Genomic DNA, 22,890 nt, shown 5'->3' on the forward strand with positions numbered 1-22,890 from the left:
TGTGTGTGTGTGTGTGTGTGTGTGTGTGTGTGTGTGTTTGTGTGTGTGTGTTTGTGTGTGTGTGTGTGTGTGTGTGTGTGTGTGTGTGTGTGTGTGTGTGTGTGTGTGTGTGTGTGTGTGTGTGTGTGTGTGTGTGTGCGTGCGTGCGCGCGCCCGCGTATATGAAAGCCACACCTTGATGTCCTCAAGTACATCAAAACGACAGTGACGGTGATAGATTTTCCTGTGGGCGAAAAGAGAGCGCAACCCATTTAGTTGCAACCAGATGCCAACCTGCCATGAAAATTGAAATAACATGGGAGGTATGTTGTTGTACAACTGAGGCATTATCTACAAAGAGAGAACTACCAGACCCAGTAGAGATGTAATGCTACTGTACTACAATGACTGAAGGTTGACTGGGTATTACTATGCTGCTCCTGAACTCAAAGTGCTGCTCCTGAACTCATGGTCTCCTGGACTAATAAAGTCTGGTGGTTTTGAGGTTGTAAGATGCATGGTTGTGATTGTTTGGGTTTCCCTTCTGACAATGACCATTTCTTTCCCCCAAAGCATCCATTTGTTACAAGAAACGTCTGGTCGTCTGCTGACATGAACTACCTCTGTCTTTGCTGACCTAGTAATAATTACAAAAGAGTAATGGAAGAACAGTAATTTTCACAACCACTATGACAAGCATTGTATGGTCAAAAACAGCAATATATTTTTCAGAGGGATGTGTTTCCTATGGTATTGTAGATTGTGGATACTATGATATTCATCATTTAGCTGGGAGAGAACTTAAACACTTACCACTTAAGAGGGGCTTGCCAACACTAGCCAACAAAGAAAAGATGACCAAAGAACCCTCTTTAAAGAGTAAGTGAAGAAAGCCCCCTTTGAAGCTGTGACCATTCTCAGTGGACATTAATGTTACATTACATTGGATGTGATAGAACACCCAACAGGCCCTCTGTGTCATTTCCCAATCACCAGCCAGCAGGGAGGCAGAGTATCCTGAGTAGTGTGAGCATGTTCAGAACAAGTGATCTAAGCTATCTGCAGTAACCCCCATGTTATTGACCTACTCAAAAATGCCATTAGGCAGTCCTAAAATAAATCCTTGTCATTGGTCATACATGAGGGCATTGGGTATTGGGGTCTGATCGGCAGTCCGGTATCTGATAAATCTACATCTTTAATTTTAAAACACATTGTTGAACATGGTGTGTTGTTTTAATGTACTGCATAGGGAGGGATTCATGTTCATCTTTTTTCGGATCACATTTTGCTGTAGGTTTAAATGTAGCTTACTAATAGCTGTACTATGACCCATCAGTGAGGCAGCCATAGGCCACAGCGCTGAAGCACCCATCCCATCGCTAGCTGCTCCTGAGCCCCTGATTTCCACCACCTACCTGTCAACATGTCGGCTGGCTGGTAATGAATGGATCATTATTCCAGGAGGGGGCACGGAAGAAAAAAAGGGGTCTCTGTTTAAAGAATTGATTCATTATTCGCCTGTCATGGCAGCACCAAGAACGCCTGAATTCATTAAAGTGAATAATAATGATTTCAGCTGAAGGAGAAAACTCATCTCGTAGGCATACCTTGAGGTACAGCAGGCTTGATGTTCAGGGTACTATATGCCTGTGACAACCAGGCAGACGTTTTCTGAAGGATACTACCTTGTCCACACATTTCCGTACTCTACTTTGGTGCGTTTCGATGTAAGAGGAGAAAGTGGCAGCATTAACCAAAGAAAATACTTATTCTACAGTTGATGTGATGAAAACAAAGAACTAAGCTGCCTATTAGGAATGTTCATTCATTATTAGTATTTCCCTCAAAGAATGATTATTATGATATTTAAGGGTGCCCCATATGTCTATATGTATAGTTTTCCTCAGGGGAATTTCCCGAGATAAAAGTATTTTTTTTATCAGTTCAGTCTGAAGTTGAAAGGGGCAGAGAAAAATCAGTGTCGGCACAATTGTGTGAGATTGCCAAGGATACAGGCATGCACAATCCTATAGGAGTTGACAGTGTAACAGCAAACTGCAAGTGTATAATCAGGTCCTTTTGCCACTGTGGGAAAATGAATTCAGTCAGATATAATGTATTCTGCCTTTTAAATTAGTGTAATTCAACAACAATCCCTTTTTTCTGCTCCTGTCTATTTGATCTACAACAGCAAAAATCCATGGACAGGCCACTTGGTCGTCATACCTTCGTTTCCATGGAGATGTCATGCATATTGGCACCATATGTATTAGTTCCATCATGTGACATAAGGGAATCAGAATGGAAACCACCTGAGCCATATACAGTGTCTTCAGAAAGCGTTCACACCCCTTGACTTTTTCCACATTTTGTTGTGTTACAGCCTGAATTTAAAATGGATTAAATTCATATTTTATTTGATATATTAATTACACTTTGTATGGTGTATCAATGTACACAGTCACTACAAAGATACAGGTGTCCTTCCTAACTCAGTTGACGAAGAGGAAAGAAACCACTCAGGGATTTCACTATGAAATGTACTTTATGTCCTGAATACAAAGCGTTATGCTTGGGGCAAATCCAACACATCACTGAGTACCACTCTTCATATTTTCAAGCATGGTGGAGGCTGCATTATGTTATGAGTATGCTTGTAATCGGTAAAGACAAGGGAGTTTTTGGGGATAAAAATACATGGAATAGAACTAAGCACAGGCAAAGTCCTAGAGGAAAACCTGGTTCAGTCTGCTTTCCAAAAGACACTGGGAGAAAAATTCACCTTTGAGCAGGACAATAACCTAAAACACAAGGCCAAATATACACTGGAGTTACTTACCAATATGACATTGAATGTTCCTGAGGTGCCTAGTTACAGTTTTGACTTTAATCGGCTTGAAAATCTATGGCAAGACTTGAACATTTCAGTCTAGCCATGTTCAACAACCAACTCGACAGAGCTGAATAATGTGCAAATATTGTACAATCCTGGTGTGCAAAGTTCTTAGAGACTTACCCAGAAAGACTGACAGCTGTAATCGCTGCCAAAGGTCATTCTAACATGTATTGTCTCAGGGGTGTGAATACCTATGTAAATGAGATATTTCTGTATTTCATTTTAAAAACATTTGCAAAAATGTCTAAAAACATGTTTTCAGTTTGTCATTATGGGCTTTCTGAAGGGTCTGTATAGCATGTATGATCTGAAGCACTGGAAACCACTGACTCTTCTTGTATAAAAGAGAGGACTTTGTATTGTGAATGTCAAAGCGCTTTAAAAAAAATCATAGCCATGGTCTAATCATAACACAGTTCTTTCATAATCAATTAAAGGTCTGACGAGGGTTAATGAACGTTTCAAAATTGGTCTTTGAGACAAAGGCCTCATTACTTGAATGTACTTGAGTACTGAATGTATTGGGTCTACGGCCATTGCAATGGGAGAAAGCTTTCCCACTGGGCACAGACATCAGTGCAATGTCTGATTTTGATTTACATTTGGTTGAGTTATCGACTAACTTGAATTACATGTGAAATAAACCAAAAATGTCATCCTGTCATTGGATTTAGGTTAAAAGTTCATTGAAAAAAAGACTAAATTCCCTTACGTTGATGACTTTTTGCAAATCCAATCAGTTTTCCACGCTGATTCAATGTCATCACATTTGAGTTTTGGGGTTGGAATGACTTGGAAACAACGTTGAATCAACCCGTTTTTGCTAAGTTGGTTGCAATTACAAAAAAGCACAATATGCAGATAAAAACATCAAGAAAAAACACATTAATTTTAAATGAATAGATACCTTGATATTGACACAAGTAAGCTCTTTCAATTGAATCCTCAATGCAGCAAGTGTTCAGTGTAATATAACATCAGATTGAAAACCCAGGAGGAGATGTTACTCAAACACATGCAGCCTCACATTAACCTAATTACTTGTGCTGCCACCTCTTCAGAGCGCTACTCTCTCACAAGACACAGTTCACACACAGACAGTCCTCTTTGGCAGTCAATGTATGCCATGGGGTGTCACATACATGGACATCAGCCTCAGACTAGATTAGATACCCTGCATAATTCACATCCAGTGGAATAGCCTGTCTAAGTGAGAGCTTCGGCTAGCGCAGTGTGCTTGCTTTACATGTGTGATAATGAGATTCATTCACCAGAATAACACTCTTCAGGTGCCTCAGCCCAAAGGGTTTCATTCCATTCCGATTCTATTGATGCTGTATGAGGCACATTTGAAAATCAATTTGAATTAAACTATTTCCCTTGTTCTGATTGTCTTTTCATTTTTTTTTTTTTTTACACCACTATAGCAACCCTGATTATGCTCACCAGTCTAGTGGCTGAGGTTTCTTACTATTCTGGCTGAGGTACCATGCTACCATAAAAAGCCCTGTCAACTTCCTGTCTTGATGTCTGTCTACTAAGCTGTACCCAGTGGGTTACCTAATTCAAAACAATCACACACTGTGTTGCTGACTGAGAGTATGTGCCTGCCAGTCAGTCTCAGCACTCGCGGCTTTAAGCACTTTAATGGCATTTCAGACTGGAGAACCTCAGTAATGTTACGTTTTTTTTAGTCCTAGTGCTCTATGAAATGGCCCTGCTGCCTGCACAGTCACACACCCCATTCTCTGGGTTATTACCGCTCAGCCTGCATGGAGATGGAGTCAGCTCTTTAACAGCACAACACCTGGGTGTCTCCTCTCACACACCTCCCTGCGCCTCTCCACATCTTCAACAGGGAGCTCACTGGGTGAGGCTATTCACACTGATACAATAACCCATCACATCTTCTCATGAAACAGCAAGACACTGCTCTGCCTATGTGACATTTTTACAAGAGAACAGTCAGTGTGGGAACGAGTGTGAATACCTGCTCAAAGAAACCTGTGCTGTCATCCCACTTTATTGAATAAGGATTCCAGTTAGCATAACTAAACAACACTACCTCTATTCCAATACAGCACACACCTTAATAGTGACAAACTGCTCCTTCTGATTCTATAATGCCCACATTATACCAAACCAATAAAAAAACAGCGTGTTGAATTCTAGTGGAATCACACACTGCTTTCACCCAATCCCTGGCCTTCTAAGGACACCTGAAAAGCTCTGTCACACTAAATGACACATCCCTTTTGTGAGCCGACACAGTGGAGATTGAAGAGGTCCTTGTTGCTTCAACTTGATGTGACGGACTAAGAGAGATAGTGTTGTGTGTGGAGGAGGTGGGAGGGCCACTGACAAAGGAAGAGATTACCCAGAACCCACGTCTCCACTCATCTACACTCTCCAATCCACAGTGCTATTGTGTGAAAACGTATGGATCCTTCCCTTTACTGTGAGGAGAGACAATGCCAGTGTGTGTCCATGCAAACCACCTGATGGCAGAACTGGGTCTCCAATCCCTTTGGTAATCCCTACCCAAGGGATGCAAGAGAAATATGCCAGATCTTCAGGCGAATACAAGCTACAAGCTTCAATTATCGGTGGAAGCTATACTCAAGAATCAAAGTGAAGGCTCTTGACCCAGAGCTGCCTCATCCACTTCAGTTTTTGACAACAAACAAAAAAAACACACTGCTGCCATATGCTTATGCCGTCAACATAAAACTAGTATTCCCATTATTATTCCCTCCAAGTTGGATTTGTCCGTCTCACACAAACAAACAGCTTGTTTTTCATGTCAAACATTGACACTCCTTTTCAGCAGGAAAAATGCACTGCCATAAGTAAACATGTCATTTTACTTCTCTCCAACAACAGACAGCATGCGTTACAATCACTTCCAAACAAGCAAATGGGGAAAAGTCTGTCCATTGCCATTAGTTGCTAAAGCCTAGCCTGTGTGATTGCAACCGGCAGTCTGAGACATGCGATGCATAATAAAATAATACATCCTGCATCATCCATGTGAGCGAGTCTGTGAGCGAGTGAGCGAGTAAGTGAGCGAGCGAGTGAATTCTTGCGGGTCTGTGTATAGATGTGTGCCGGCCTGTTTGGGAGAGACTAAAAAGAGAGGGATGAGAAAGAAAGAGCCAGTTGTAAGAGATGGGGGGAGCAGCGCAAGACTTATACTACTGTTAGTCAGCGGCGGTTGATGATGATAATTATCCCAGTGTGTTAAATGATTACTGAGGCTGTGAGTAATTGCTTCAGCAGCTCACAGGACTCTCCAAAATGGACTTCTTTCACAACTCTCGTATCTGGAGCAGCTAAATCAGGCGAGCCAGGAAGGCAAAGGGTGGTGGCGAAGAAAGCCTTTTGAATTTCACAGCTGCCTCAATACAACCACAAAGACCAATTGGAGACTGTTGGGCACTTCAATAGGACTCCAGCATAGAATTGATGAAAATGAAAATGTCAACATTCTATTGCGTGATAAGGTTTACTGCTAGTGGCTGTTTAGAAACATTGTGTGTGTGTGTGTGTGTGTGTGTGTGTGTGTGTGTGTGTGTGTGTGTGTGTGTGTGTGTGTGTGTGTGTGTGTGTGTGTGTGTGTGTGTGTGTGTGTGTGTGTGTGTGTACAGAGGTAAAGATTGTGCATGAATGGTCTGATCACAGCAGTCAGACCCTCAGTCTTCTGCAGATGGCATCCTGTTTATACCATCTCTGTATCTCAATCATGACCATACCCAATGCATTGCAGAGCTTCACATAATACACTATGCATCTTACCACTGGTTGTACTTTCCAATGTGTGTCAAACTATTGTTGTAGTGGCTACTCTTTATGACATGAGACATTGGATGGAAGAGGCCTACTTACGGAGACTGTTCGCAGGTACCCTGTTGGCTTGCATGTTGTCATAGTGCTGTCCATGCACTCCAATGTCTTCTGAGTGTTCTCCTGGACCAGGCTGGCGCATCACCTGGGCTAGAGCCCTGACAAAAAAACACAAACACCTCAATCAGCTGGTTCACTCAATAATAAAACGTGGCAAGGAAATCAAAATGGCTATGAAATCGAGCAAAATGACAGGAGCTCAAACGCTGTAAACCTCCATATTTATCGGAAATCCTTACAGGTCTTAATGTTTGAATAATGTAGATTAAATCAAATCAATTATTCTCATGCTTGTAGATGAACTACGAATGACCAATTATCATATGCTCGAAGGGTTTTCGTTTGATATGCACAATACCATTTATGCTATATTTGGTTAGTGAGATCACCTTCCTTTGTGCATTGATAATATAGTTGAGAATTATGACAAATCACAATAGGGATCACAAGGCATGTTGAGACAAAGGAAACCCACTGAGCACAGACGTCAGTTCAACGTCTAGTTTTGATTTACTTTTGGTTGAGTTGTCAACTAACGTGAGTTCAACGTGAAATTAAAGTCATCACATTGAATCTTTCTGTTGAAATGACATGGAAACAACATTGAATCAACCAGTTTTTTGAGGAAGTGAACCTTAAGTTTGCTTTCCCTTTAAAAAGAACAACGAATCTAATTCAAATGATGAAGTCTAGGGCAGTGAGAGATTTAAAAACAATTGCAGGTGTAATGGAGTAAAAAAGTGGCTTTTAATGGCACCATGTTGGTAGATGACATCAAGGGAGATGAGAGCATGGCTCATCACACACTATTACCCACAACACATCTGGTTTTACCAGGACGTAGTGAGCATGGCTCATCACACACTATTACCTACAACACATCTGGTTTTACCAGGACGTAGTGAGCATGGCTCATCACACACTATTACCTACAACACATCTGGTTTTACCAGGACGTAGTGAGCATGGCTCATCACACATTATTACCTACAACACATCTGGTTTTACCAGGACGTAGTGAGCATGGCTCATCACACACTACTACCTACAACACATCTGGTTTTACCAGGACGTAGTGAGCATGGCTCATCACACACTACTACCTACAACACATCTGGTTTTACCAGGACGTAGTGAGCATGGCTCATCACACACTACTACCTACAACACATCTGGTTTTACCAGGACGTAGTGAGCATGGCTCATCACACACTATTACCTACAACACATCTGGTTTTACCAGGACGTAGTGAGCATGGCTCATCACACACTACTACCTACAACACATCTGGTTTTACCAGGACGTAGTGAGCATGGCTCATCACACACTATTACCTACAACACATCTGGTTTTACCAGGACGTAGTGAGCATGGCTCATCACACACTACTACCTACAACACATCTGGTTTTACCAGGACGTAGTGAGCATGGCTCATCACACACTATTACGTACAACACATCTGGTTTTACCAGAACGTAGTGAGCATGGCTCATCACACACTATTACCTACAACACATCTGGTTTTACCAGGACGTAGTGAGCATGGCTCATCACACACTACTACCTACAACACATCTGGTTTTACCAGGATGTAGTGAGCATGGCTCATCACACACTACTCCCTACAACACATCTGGTTTTACCAGGACATAGTGAGCATGGCTCAAGACATCAAGGCAATTGGACAGGTATTCACAGTCACTCACAAATAAAATAGGTATTGCCTATGATTGCCAATCAAATTGTGGTCAGTAGAACTGACTGAGCATGTATATTTATTCTATATTTTAACACTTCCCACTGGTCAAAAATTGGTTGGATCATGAATCAATGTTGTTTCCATGTGTATGTGACCAATAAAATCTCATTTGATTTGATTTCAACCAACAAATATATGTGATATGGGAAAACTAACTGAATTTGAAAAAGGTCATCAAGGACATTTCGTATTTATTTCACCCAACTTTTAACTGAAATGTTTTGTTGTTTTTTGTTGTTGATTTCAACCAAATGTAAATAGAAACTAGAAATTGAACGGACTTCTGTGTCCAGTGGGTTATCACCTAGTTTAACAAAACAGAATATTTAATGCATCGAAATATTTAAGGAAACTTCTGACACCCAAATAAAAGTGAAATTCCTGCATTCATTTAGGCTATCCAAAGTTGTTACTGCAGTGCGCACAGGGACTGCTGATGTTGTTTACTGTACACACACCTTGACATGTTTTCTCTGTGTGGACGGTGCGCCTTTTCAAGTCCAAGTTTTGTGAAAATCCCAACGAGGGCCATTATGGCAACAACTCCACATATTATATACACAATTAAGTTTGTCTTATCCTTTGTGGGATCGTGAGTGGGGTCTTTTTTCTTAGGCGGGGGTCTGCCTGTCATCATCCACGGCGGCGTGTCATAGTTTTTGCAGGTGGTCTGGTCCAGCCGCGAGCTTGTAAACTCACAGCAGAATCTGAAGCCACAGGTCCCGCAGCAGTACAGGTAACTGCCCGTTTGGCACACAAACGGCGGATCCCACTGGCCCATCACATCGTAATAACCCCGGCACCTGTCCTCTGTATGCGGACTCTCCGAAACGCTATTCTCTCTGTTCAATTTTGACTCGTTGGTACCCGTTGGTACCATAATAAAGCCGTCCAGCTTCTGCCCTGGCTCCCCCTCCGCGTCGCATACAAGAACTTTCACCAAAAAGTAGCCAAGCAACAACCCCGCGCTTCTCATCATGTGCGTCCCTTTGTTACTTTTCTTCTCCACTGTAGACGAAGGAAAGGCGATGACCAGGTATCATAACAAGCTTGTACGCATAATCCAAGAACATGAAACACAGCCATCCGCGATGATTATCATGATTACGCAACGCAACTTCTGCGCGTAATTGTCCATCAGCGCACGGTGATGTTGTATGGCAATTTGTGTAAATGTTATATCTGTTCCAATTGCTTACAACAACAAAAAACTGATGCGACAACAACACTTTTACAGTTGCTACAGGTATCTTGAATAGGTTTAAATCATTTCTCTGCGCTGCGCCACAGACATCCTCCGGTGACTGTCGGAGTCCTTATTGGTAGTTCACTCCGGGCAGTGGGAATATTACCGAACCAATTACCGACAGAGTGAGGAAGAAAAAGGAGGTGGAGACACTTGTGGTAGGTGGGAGAGAGACATGTATGCAATCTGTTGTTTTTATACAGAACAACATACTCATGCTCAGATTTCAATTTTTTCATAGTAGCCTACTGCAGGCTACAGAAAAAAAATATCCTGTATTCAGATACTACAATACTGTCCGAATTGTTTTTTCTTTATATGCCTATAAAGTCGCAGGGTGCATTGAAATGATAGATTTGCAATGTTGCTGTTGTCTGTCAAGTCAAATGGGATTTCATGCATGTTGTATTTGACTGCTGTTTGTTTCATTATGTATTGTTCAATAGGTCACAACTATGAAAAGAGCCTATATGCCAAGCAAACAAGGTGTGATTAGTATTGGTGTGACCTTTGTCATTGTATTGCTGTAACTGTTTGGTCATTTCGGGTGATAAAATATACATAATCAATACAATTCGTCTGACTAATGCATTTGATTTGTATACCTGTACATTTTGGAATTCTGAATGTATATCCCTTGATCGTACCACACACAAAAGGGCATGATCATATCATTATTTCTGTAAGACTTTTACTGTGGGTGTTGAAACCTCTAAAGCGCTTGATTATTGAGAACAACTCCCTAGTCAAAAAATCCTATAGGATTCCAATAGAAAAATGTAGAACCAATCCTATAGGATTTTATTCCTATAGAATCCTATAGGGGTCCATTTGGAGTTTTATTTGATTGGAATCCAATAGGAGTTTTTGACTAGGTAGATGTTCTCAACATCAAAGTGCTTCAGAAGTTTCAACACTCACAGTCCTAAATAAATAATTGCATGATCACGCTATTTTGTGTGTGGTACAATCAGGGGAGATACAGTACATTCAGCATTTCAAAATCCAGTGGTGTAAAGTACTTAAGTAAAAATACTTTAAATACTTTCGTTGTTTTTACTGGTATCTGTACTTTGCTTTACTATTTATATTTTTGACTACTTTTACTTCTCTCCATTCCTAAAGAAAATAAATGCACTTTTTTACTTCATACATTTTCCCTGACATGCAAAAGTATTTGTTACATTTTGCACGCTTAGCAGGACAGGAAAATGGTCAAATTCACAGACTTATTAAGTGAACTGCCTCTAATCTGGCGGACTCACTAAACACATGCTTCATTTGTAAATGATGTCTGAGTGTTGGAGTGTGCCCCTGAATATCCGTAAATTGAAAAAGAAAAACTAGAAAATGGTGCTGTCTGGTTTTTTAACCCTTGTGTTGTCTTAAGGGTAAAAAATGACTCGCCACGATGTTTAACAGCAGAGAAAACCCCCTAAATTATATTTTTTTCAACTGGAAATTTGATGACTTTTCCTAGTGACCCCAACATGAGAAAAAGTGAAACATCGCCTTTGTTCATATTTCCATGAACGCTGTACACCACCAGGGTACAAAGATTGTCTTAGGGTCATTTTTGACCCAGCAGTTATAAAATCATTTACACGCCACAAAAACCACAAACACACACCTACACACACACACGCCCACACACACACACACACAATGAGAAATTGAGATGTGTGCTACTGATTGAACTCAGACAAAACTAAAACGTTCTTGTGCATGTGCAGCATCTCCCCTCCACGACTCCACACATGACTGAAGTTCACAAACAAAATAAAAACAATTTCAGACAAAATAAAAATAGACAGAAATGTCTTGAAAGTGTTGTTTACTAATGGGGAATGCAGTCAGACGCTATAAAGGTGCTGCAGATGACAGCCCCCCCCAGTTCTCTTTTTACTGAAGCCATGAGTGCACATTTCAGGTCGTAGATCAGATTTTTTCAGTTGTCCAGGAGGAACAAGAGAACAATGATTTAGAAGAGGAGGTATCTGAAGAAGAAGATGGGGAAGAATTACAACCCAGAGCACGGTACATCATCTTCAGATGAAGAAGAAGATGGGGAAGAATACAACCCAGAGCACGATGCATCATCTTCAGATGAAGAAGAAGATGGGGAAGAATACAACCCAGAGCACGATGCATCATCTTCAGATGAAGAAGAAGATGGGGAAGAATACAACCCAGAGCACGATGCATCATCTTCAGATGAAGAAGAAGATGGGGAAGAATACAACCCAGAGCACGATGCATCATCTTCAGATGAAGAAGAAGATGGGGAAGAATACAACCCAGAGCACGATGCATCATCTTCAGATGAAGAAGAAGATGGGGAAGAATACAACCCAGAGCATGATGCATCATCTTCAGATGAAGAAGAAATCCCCCAAGCTGAAAGAGACCCATTTTTGTCAAAGAACAGCAAAATAACATGGTCCTTGTCACCATGTGACAAACAGGGCAGGATGGCAGCACAAAATGTCATAAAGATGACCCCAAGGCCCACTAGACATGCAGTTGCCCAGGACATCGCCTCAACATTCTACATGTTCATCACACCAGCCATCGAAAACAATCATCCTGGAGATGACACATTTGGAGAGTTTCTGTAAATATGGTAACAACTGGAAAAGGATGGATGAGATTGATCTGCATGCCTACATAGGGCTGCTAATCTTAGCGGGTGTGTATAGGTCCCGAGGTGAGGCTACATGTAGTCTCTGGGATGCAGAGAGTGGAAGGGCAATGTTCTGTGCCACGATGCCACTGAAAGTCTTTCACACTTTCTCAAGAATGCTACAATTTGATAATCGTGAGTCAAGACCTGCAAAACATGTCAGAGACAAACTGGGAGGTCTGGGAGAAGTCTGGGAGTGGAGTGAGTGGAGCGTCTGCCATACCTCTACAACCCTGGGCCTGAAGTAACAGTGGATGAGCAACTGGTTCCATTCAGAGGTACATTTTATATTTTCATATCTGTAATGTAAGTGATTTTCACTGTTAATTGTATTATGTATTGTTGTAATATCATTGATTTATGTGATTGTTTTCTGTGACACTGATACTAACTACTGATCTCTTTTGTCAAAAGGTCGCTGTCCTTTCCGGCAGTATATGCCCAGCAAGCCAGCAAAGTATGGCATCAAGATATGGGTGGCCTGTGACGCACAATCCTGCTACGCTTGGAAGATGCAAGTCTACACAGGGAAGCCAACCAGTGAAGGCTCGGGGAAGAACCAGGGGATGAGGGTTGTGCTTGATGTGACAGATGAACTGAGGGGGCACAATGTCACGTGACAATTTCTTCACCTCTTATGAACTCAGCCAGCAGCTCCTGAAGAGGAAGATCACCATTGTTGGCACAGTTAGAAAGAACAAGCCTGAGCTCCCCCCTGCACTCCTCGCAACAAGGGGGAGAGAAGCCTTCTCATCAAAGTTTGCATTCACCCCCACCACCACTTTAGTTTCTAACCTCTCAAAGAGGAACAAGAATGTGGTCATCTTGAGCACACTGCACAAAACGGCTGAGATGAGTGATCGTGAGGAGAGGAAGCCAGCCATCATCCTGGACTACAACCACAACATAGGAGGCAAGGACAACCTGGACAAGTTGATTGGAACTTACAGCTGCAGGAGGATGACTGCCCGCTGGCCCTTGGTCATCTTCCAAAACATCATTGATGTGTCCTCTTACAATGCCTTCATGTTATGGAACAAGATCAACCCTACCTGGATGCCTGATAAGTGGAACAAGAGGAGGGTGTTCCTGGAGAAGCTAGGAATGGCACTGGTAACCTCACATATTCAAAAAAGGGAGTGTCGCCCCCGCACAGCAGCTTCTGCAGCACTTGTGAAAGCTGTTCAGGGGGCTGAATTTTGTCCTGATCCAACTGAGGCTGCAGCTGGGGCAGGCAAGAGGAGGAGATGCCAATTATGCCGCCAAAGAAGGAATGTAAAACAAATACTATGTGCTGCACATATGAGAAATACATCTGCAAAGTCCATGCACACACACTTGCATACTGTCCTACATGTGCTAATTAGAGTTGATTGATTTATGTTCTTCACATTTTCTTTGGATCTATTATCTTATTTTATTCTTATTTATTGTTGATGTTTATACACCTTGTCGGTGGAGGCAATGGTTCAAATAAATGGACGAAGACTCATATTTTGTAGTTGAATTCCTCATTGTACAGTATATAAGAACATATTACTATGTTGCCCAAAAAGTTTCCCTTCAATAAAATTCATTCAAAACTACTTTCTTAGGCTATAGAAGTGCTATCTTTTGCTCAAAAATGTGGGTTTACACTTATTGCAGTACCTTTAGCAATAATAATAATAATAAACCTCTACTTTAGTAAAGAAAACAATGATGACAGGTGTGTCGTAATAAAAGGAGTGGTGTCCACTGATTAAATGCACTTTCTGCATTGTGAAGAGGGAAAACCCAGGTATTCACAAAGTTTGTGATGAATGACAGGTTGTTTCTTTATGCAAAACAGATTTGGGGTTTAAAATTCAATCAAGCTGCATTATTTTAGGGGTTTAGTGAAGGTGGGTCATTGTTGAACCTCAGGACAAGGGGAGTATACAGAATGGTAAGACTACACAAGGGTTAATAATAAGGAAATTGATATTATTTATACTTTTAATTTGACTTTTGATACTTAAGTATATCTGAGCAATTACATTTAGTTGTGATACTTAAATATATTTAAGACCAAATACTTTTAGACTTTTTACTCAATACTATTTTAGTCATTTTCATTTAGTCATTTTCTATTAATGTGTCTTTACTTTTACTCAAGTATGACAATTTGGTACTTTTTCCACCCCTGTACAGTCATATAAATCAAATGCATTCACAAAATTGTGCCCCTAACCGATAGGATTTTATTTTAGAATCCTATAGGAGTCCAATAGGACTAGTTCCAGGGGGGAATCCTATAGGAGTCCAATAGGACTAGTTCCAGGGGGGAATCCTATAGGAGTCCAATAGGACTAGTTCCAGGGGGGAATCCTATAGGAGTCCAATAGGACTAGTTCCAGGGGGAATCTATAGGAGTCCAATAGGACTAGTTCCAGGGGGGAATCCTATAGGAGTCCAATAGGACTAGTTCCAGGGGGAATCCTATAGGAGTCCAATAGGACTAGTTCCAGGGGGAATCCTATAGGAGTCCAGGGGGAATCCTATAGGAGTCCAATAGGACTAGTTCCAGGGGGGAATCCTATAGGAGTCCAATAGGACTAGTTCCAGGGGGGAATCCTATAGGAGTCCAATAGGACTAGTTCCAGGGGGGAATCCTATAGGAGTCCAATAGGACTAGTTCCAGGGGGGAATCCTATAGGAGTCCAATAGGACTAGTTCCAGGGGGGAATCCTATAGGAGTCCAATAGGACTAGTTCCAGGGGGAATCTATAGGAGTCCAATAGGACTAGTTCCAGGGGGGAATCCTATAGGAGTCCAATAGGACTAGTTCCAGGGGGGAATCCTATAGGAGTCCAATAGGACTAGTTCCAGGGGGGAATCCTATAGGAGTCCAATAGGACTAGTTCCAGGGGGGAATCCTATACTGTAGGTCAAATGTTTGTTTTTTTAGGAGATCAGAGTTATTTATTTTTTTACAGGACAGATGTAAGTAGAGGTATGGAGACAGATATAGAGAAGGGCACAGAAAGTGCTTAAGGGCACAGACAGTCAGCCGAGCCTTGGCTTAAACCCCTGTGGTGCAGAGCTTAGACCGCTACACCAGACTCCAGCACACTGATAGGACATTTCTGTAAGATTAGGATCCTATAAGATTTCTTCTATAGGATTTCTATTCATTTTGTCGATCGCAATTGTATAGATATTTACATTACATTCCAAAGGATTTATTCTCAAACCTTGGCTATACACTATAGTTAACTTTCACTGCTCAATATAAGGAGCACCCACCCTCCAAACCTTTTATAAAAGTACCTACAATATGAATGTGGACAGTAACACATATGAACTACTGTATAATAACATCATAATCAACGAATATTGAACTACTACTATTGCATCTTTAAATGGTGACCTTATAGCGGGGAACCGCCGGTAATGTCCCCTCTACCCAGTAGCTGTCTCGTGCAGTCCCATCCCCCCCCATGGCCCAAGGGACATAACTTGAGTAAACATTTCCATCTGGTGCATCTGCATCACACATTCAAGTTATTGTGCCAACCAGTAACAACAATTGCTGTGAAACCTACTGAGATTGTTTGCAAGGTTCTTTACATTTGTGTCAAAATTGTGTACTATGTGGGATTACAGCCAAACAGCATAGAGCTTGATTAACAATTTGATGTAATCTTAATGTGGCACAGGTCATCATATTTACATTGTTCACAATATCTGAATCAGGTGTGACAAGAGGTCACTAGATTGGAACTGGTAGTTACATCCAGGAGGGAGATAGGGAAGCTAGGGAGGGAGCACCTTCTAGGGATGGAGGGAGTGTGGGGGGGGGGCAGTTCTGGGGGAGGGAAGGATGCGGGGAGGGGTACAACCCTGGGAGAAAGGGAGAGAGGGAGGAACGGAGGGGAGGGAGGCAGGTAGGGAGGGAGAGGGGTGGTACAACCCTGGGAGGAAGGGAGAGAGGGAGGAATGGAGGGGAGGGAGCTAGGCAGGTAGGGAGGGAGAGGGGTGGTACAACCCTGGGAGGAAGGGAGAGAGGGAGGAACGGAGGGGAGGGAGGGAGGCAGGTAGGGAGGGACAGGGGTGGTACAACCCAAGGAGGAAGGGAGAGAGGGAGGAACGGAGGGGAGGGAGCTAGGCCGGTAGGGAGGGAGAGGGTGTGGTACAACCCTGGGAGGAAGGGAGAGAGGGAGGAACGGAGGGGAGGGAGGAAGGGAGGGAGGCAGGTAGGGAGGGACAGGGGGTGGTACAACCCTGGGAGGAAGGGAGATAGGGAGGAACGGAGGGGAGGGAGGCAGGTAGGGAGGGACAGGGGGTGGTAAACCCTGGGAGGAAGGGAGGGGAGGAACGGAGGGGAGGGAGGCAGGTAGGGAGGGACAGGGGGTGGTACAACCCTGGGAGGAAGGGAGATAGGGAGGAACGGAGGGGAGGGAGGCAGGTAGGGAGGGACAGGGGGTGGTACAACCCTGGGAGGAAGGGAGATAGGGAGGAACGGAGGGGAGGGAGGCAGGTAGGGAGGGACAGGGGGTGGTACAACCCTGGGAGGAAGGAGTTGGGGGGTCTCATTATCTTCAGGTTGTTCTTGTCCTCTACTTTTCCCAACATAAAGAAGGTAAAGGGAACATTCTGTTTTTTGTATGCAGAGCTGACTATTATACATTAAATGACAGAAATGCTATTATCTTTGTGTTAATGTACCTAAAAATGTTTTTATTTGCATATAAGCACTGTATAGATGCTGTGCATTCAAAATGTTGTGTTATTATAACATTGTATGTAGTATTTGATGTTATATTGTAATGTCTAATTCAAAGACAAGAAGTTGCCTGAATAAGAATCAAATCAAATAACTTAAGTCTCCCTATAGGACTGCGAGAATCCTACCGGATCCAATAGGATCTCTTTTGATTTCCAATAAGAAAAAAGTAGTCCAATAGGATTCCGATGGGATTCTGATAGTTACACTATCATTGTGTAACTATCAGAATCGAGGACTTTTGGGTGTAACTATCATTACTAGGGCTTTGGGTGTATCATCCTCATAGCAGTCGGACACGAAATGATATTTTAGGACGGTTTCATTACTTTGTAATGGATTTGTAAACAACTGCTGTGGAGCTGTGACATGACTTCCCAAGATAACAGTAGGCTACTATAGCACCTTATTATTCAGGTTGGATTGGGGGTTGTCATGGGCAACGGCCGGGTCAATGAGTCATTTCCAAGTGGTACTTGAGAGTCACTATGGGAGATCATTGAGTACATATATTGCCATAGAAACCAGGTGCATAATAAGATAACAGTTATCATCTTCCTCTCCCATTACCTTACCAAGAGTTTTTCTCCAGGCTCTGTCCATTACAACATTTTTCCAGCGGGGAACCGCATGGGCCTTCTAAGGCCTTCCGAGGTCTAAGGATTTATGATTTTTTTTGAAATATTTTCTTGTATTTCTATTTCATCTTTACAATAATTGCTATGATCTTCTGATTTCATTTCTCCAGTTTGTGTTGGAAAGAGAAGGGTTAATACTGGAAAAAATATCCAATCAGGATTTTCTTTGGGGGTCTTTCGGTAGAAAAATCTTAGCTAGTTCAGCCAGCCATTGACTAGGCCTTCAGAAGCTGGAAAGAAGGCCTCTGCCATTCAACACTGACAGCGCAAGATAAAATAATCAGTGGCGCGAGCGGTAGATTTCCTGAGCTAGTAACTTTAGCTAGCTTATGTTGTAGTAGTGTGACAATGTTAGTTAGCTTCTGTTGTACTAGTGTAACCGTGGTGATGGCGGCTGCAGCAGCTGTTATCAACTTCAAGGTTAAATGTAAATGTAAAGGTGGATGCTGTTGCTAATTTGTTAGCGTCACCCTTTCCACGATTAACTCTCAAACTTCTTTCAAATGTAGTTTACAAATGATCATCATCTGGTGAGTGGCACTGTTTGTTTATGCAGCTCGCTTGCTGTTAGCTATCCCTTTGAAAGTAATGTAACATTGTTGCATTTAAACGTTAGATCACAGTTGAGTGGAATGAGCATTATAAAATATATTTGCAATGGGAAGTAACAGCTGATTTGTTCATTTCATTTTGACCTACTAGAGTGAATGGGCTGCTTATCTATAACATTATTTGATGCTGTGTGTGACTGCTGTCGCCTGTTTATCTGTCTTTCCTTCAGCGCCATGGAGTGTACAGGTTTTTACGGTCGTTGTCCTTTCAGCACAATGAGCCTGTCACCTTTGAGGTGACACTGTTGTTGTTGCTATTGGTGTTAATGTGACAAGTTGTTTAAACAGTGTGTTCTTTGTTTTGCTGGTCACACTATTTTATGCTTTGTGTCCATGCTGGTTCTGTCTCTGTGTGCGCGGCAGCCCGAGGCATAGCCAGGCCTGTTTGATTAATTCATAATGTCATCAAAAAGCATTGCTCTTTTTTCGCTAGAACTAGAATGGTCCGACTACAGAAGACATCATGTGGGACGCATTCAGTGATGCTATGTTTTCTGTTATATTCTTGATTTTTGAGTTTGATACATGGTATTGGAAGATTTCTGGTTCCTCTGAAGGCCTAGTTCCTGTCCTATAGTCACGGTTCACCACTGTATTTTTCTTAAACTTGAAGAAATGGTTGATGTAAGGTTGTAACACCAAACCTACTACTTATTGTGAGTTCAAACGTCAATGTACTCTAATTCCCCATTTGTAAAAAGGACATTGATAAAAGACCAGTTGCAAATGTGACAATCTGGGTTCATATCCTGGTCTTACCACAATTCGCTTTGCTGTTGGGCTTGGGGAGCTAGCACAAGGCTTCAGCTCTCAGGCTCATCTCATGTGTTCACTGAACCATCTGTTTTACAGTCTTGAGCTAATGTAGTAACACTAGTCAATGTAATTAATGACATGCAAATTTAAACATAAAATAATAATTGAATAAGCATTTCATAAAATGTTTCATAATGGCTGATAAAAATAACAGGCTTTTAAGATTAGACCATTTCCTGTTGCTTGTTGTTATTTCTATTAATATTTCAAAGTACTATGTTCCAAATTTCAGGCTAAATTAATCTTTCTTATGCAGCATGTTACAAATCCGTTATGTTTTGCAACTCATTGAACAACAAGGGCACAACCTGAACTATGAGTGATCAGGGGCCTCATTTATAAACATTGCGTACGTAGAAAATATCCCCCAAACCATGCATGCGCCACTTTCCCGCAAATGTTGGCAATTATAAAAACTGAACTTAGAGTGAGAATGTCCTTAGCTCCAAACTTTAGACCATGTGTGCATACATTTTCTACGTATTGTATTGCAAGCATTGGCGACTCGTCCATTAGGGTATTAAGGGCAGTGCCCCACTTGAGATTGGTCAAAAAAAGTTTAGCATATATTTTTCAACAAAATATATATTATATCATTCAAGGATTATGTTTAAAATATCCATAAAAGTGTAGTTAATTTCTGTACATTTTAATGTTTCAAAAATATATAGTTCAAAACAAGCTGCTTAGTTACCTACTGCTCCGCTATCAGACAGCAGCTTCGGGCGTTTGGCCTTCCCCCAGCACTTGGACTGCATTGCCAACTACAGTATACATTCCTTGCTATTTGGCGGGAGGTGGGGGGACGACGACGACAACTGCAGCAATGACATTGCAGGATTTCATGACATGGTTTTCACAGCACTAAGTAATTGGACCGTCTCGGGTCGTTGAAATTAATGCCCAGGTTCTGGGTCTGTTCTATCAGATACTGAACAGATGGTGCTAAAGAGCAAATTGCAATGAACTTATAAATAAATAATCATGACAGTCATTGGGAGCCTGGGACATGAACCGAATTTCCACATCCATCAACAGTTGAAGGACAGAGGGATACACTATCTAGAACCTTCTTGTGGATCTGGTAGGACAAAAAAACATGTCTCTTTGGCTGTTCCCAATTCACAACGCTGTTTTTTGTTCCCCCTGCCATTAGATGCTAGTTAGTGGACAGTACAGTTGTGGACAGAAATATTGGCGCCCTTGCACGTTTTTCAAGTAACTCACAATTTTCCCTAAAAATAAGTTGAAATTGACCTAAGTATTTGGTCTCCATAATTCTTTATTTCACTGTTAATATTACAAAACCTTTGTTTTTGATTTTGAACTTCATATATCCATATAAATCAGAAATGTCATTGAGAAAATTGTTGAAAATGATTGACACCCGGCGGAGATACAATCTTCGGCAAAATCATTCACATTGAGATTCCTGAAAAAATATTATTTGAAGATGTAGCCATCGATTAGCTTTGTTAACCTCGGTACTGGCAGTTTGGCACTCTCCTCTTGTGCAAACTGCTCCAGTCCTCCCATATGTGAAGGGTGCCTTCTCCTAACTGCTGTTTTAGATCTTCCCACAAGTTTTCAATGGGAGTTAGATCTGGACTCATTGCAGGCCACTTCAGAACAGTCCAGTGTTTTGTCTTGAACCATTCCTGAGTACTTTTTAAAGTTTGTTTTGGGTCATTGTCCTGCTGAAAGACCCATGACCTTCGACGGAGACCCGGCTTGCCGACACTTGGTCCGAAATTGCACTCCTGATTTCATGATGCAATGCACACGTTCAAGGCACCCAGTGCCAGAGGCAGCAAGGCAACCCCAAAACACCACTGAACATCCTCCGTGACTGACTGTAGGGAAGGTGTTATTTTCTTTGAAGCCTTCATTTGTTTTCTATAAACATAGAGATGGTGTGCTTTACCGAAAAGCTCAAATTTGGTCTTAAATGCCCAGAGGACATTCTCCCAGAAGGATTTTGGCATGTTCAGGTGTGTTTTGGCAAATTGCCGTCAGGCTTTCTTATGTCACTCTCCCAGCAGTGGCGTCCTCCTGGGTCTCTCACCATTTTACCCCCTTTCATTGAGTTGGCTACGGATGCTGCGAGTTGAAACCGTCATACCTTGAGTCCGAAGGTCAGCTTGAATCTGTGTGGCAGTTGATCGTGGTTCTTTCTCCACCAACCGAACAATCCTCTGCAATCTTCCATCAAGTTTTCTCTTGCGTCCACGTCCAGTGAGTTTGGCTACAGTGGCGTGGGCCTTAAACGTCTTGATAACATTACGTATGGTGGAAACAAGAACATTAAGGTCTCTGGAGATGGACTTGTAGCCCTGAGATAATTCTCTTGTTTTGTTTATTTTCTCCATGCTCATTGTCGTGACACAAAACAGGAGAATGAGTCCTTTTCGCTATTCAAACTGGTTGAATTAGTCATTTTTATATTGCAGGTACCTTCAACTCGCCACAGGCGAGTTCAATTCCAAAGTAAAGGAGAATCACCTGCTCACTTCTAACTGTAACGATGTGCGTTGAGAGTCGGGAAACAAGTTCAGGGAGTGAGTGTTTTAATAAATAAACACAACATAATACAAAACAAAAAACACGGACAAGGCACAGACATGACACAGGAACAGAAACAATGACGACTCGGGAAGAAACCAAAGGGAGTGACATATAAAGGGCGGGTAACCAAGGAGGTGATGGAGCTCAGGTGAGTGTCATTATGCGCAAAAGCGCGTAATGCTGGTGACAGGTGTGTGCCATAAACGATCAGCCTGGTGAACTAGAGGCCGGAGAGGGAGCACACATGACAGTAGCCCTTCCCCGGTGCGTTCGGCTCCAGCTGCTGGGCGCCAACCACAGGAACTATCCCGGGGATCCGGAGCGGACCGGTCGCCTCCGCTGAAGCGCAGAAACCTGATGATCCGGCTGAGGAGTAAGAGCCTGGTGAGCCGGCTGAGACTTCCCCCGTTGCCTCAGCTGATGCACGGGAACCTGTTCATCCAGCTTAGGAATGAGAGCCTATCCAACCCACTGAGGCATGGGAGCCTACAAACCGGATGAGGCCTCCCAGGTAGCTCCGTCTCAACACCCGACCCGACCCCCCCCCCCCCCCTCAACACAAAAAATAAAATAAAAACTCCCTGATGCTTCCCTTTGTTGAGTCGTCATTCTGTAACAATGTGCGCTGAGAGTCGGGAAGCAAGTTCAGGGAGTGAATGTTTTAATAAATAAACGCAACATGATACAAAATAAGAAACACGGGCAACGTACAGACATGACTCAGGAACAGAAGCAATGACAACTGGGGAAGAAACCAAAGGGAGTGACATATAAACATACTACCCACCATTGCGACCTGCTTTCATTGGCTGTTCCTTGCTACATATTTGTCGCCAAACCCATTGGCTCCAGGTCATCTATAAGTCTTTGTTAGGTAAAGCTCCACCTTATCTCAGCTCACTTGTCAGCATAGCAACACCCACCCGTAGCACGCGCTCCAGCAGGTATATTTCACTGGTCATCCCCAAATCCAACACCTTCTTTGGCCGTCTTTCCTTCCAGTTCTTTGCTGCCAATGACTGGAACGAATTGCAAAAATCA

At 42.3% G+C, this 22,890-nt stretch overlaps 1 protein-coding gene and 1 pseudogene across 1 annotated transcript in view; one reads left to right on the top strand and one right to left on the bottom strand.

The window, feature by feature from the left end:
* The window catches only part of LOC115104204 (protein shisa-9B-like), a 29,198-nt gene extending 19,362 nt beyond the window's left edge, over positions 1–9,836 (bottom strand). Inside the window, exons 1-2 of the mRNA XM_029625483.2 lie at positions 9,002–9,836; positions 6,764–6,879 (exon numbers count right to left, since the gene is read on the bottom strand). Of these exons, the coding sequence (XP_029481343.1) occupies positions 6,764–6,879; positions 9,002–9,522 (637 nt within the window). The 5' untranslated portion in view covers positions 9,523–9,836. The remainder of the gene's footprint in view (positions 1–6,763; positions 6,880–9,001) is intronic.
* A 1,962-nt stretch (positions 9,837–11,798) lies between these two features.
* LOC135563648 (piggyBac transposable element-derived protein 4-like) lies at positions 11,799–22,350 on the top strand (annotated as a pseudogene).
* Positions 22,351–22,890: the final 540 nt, after the last annotated feature.

The sequence above is a fragment of the Oncorhynchus nerka genome, linkage group LG21 (genome assembly GCF_034236695.1).
Source record: "Oncorhynchus nerka isolate Pitt River linkage group LG21, Oner_Uvic_2.0, whole genome shotgun sequence".
NCBI lineage: Eukaryota > Metazoa > Chordata > Actinopteri > Salmoniformes > Salmonidae > Oncorhynchus > Oncorhynchus nerka.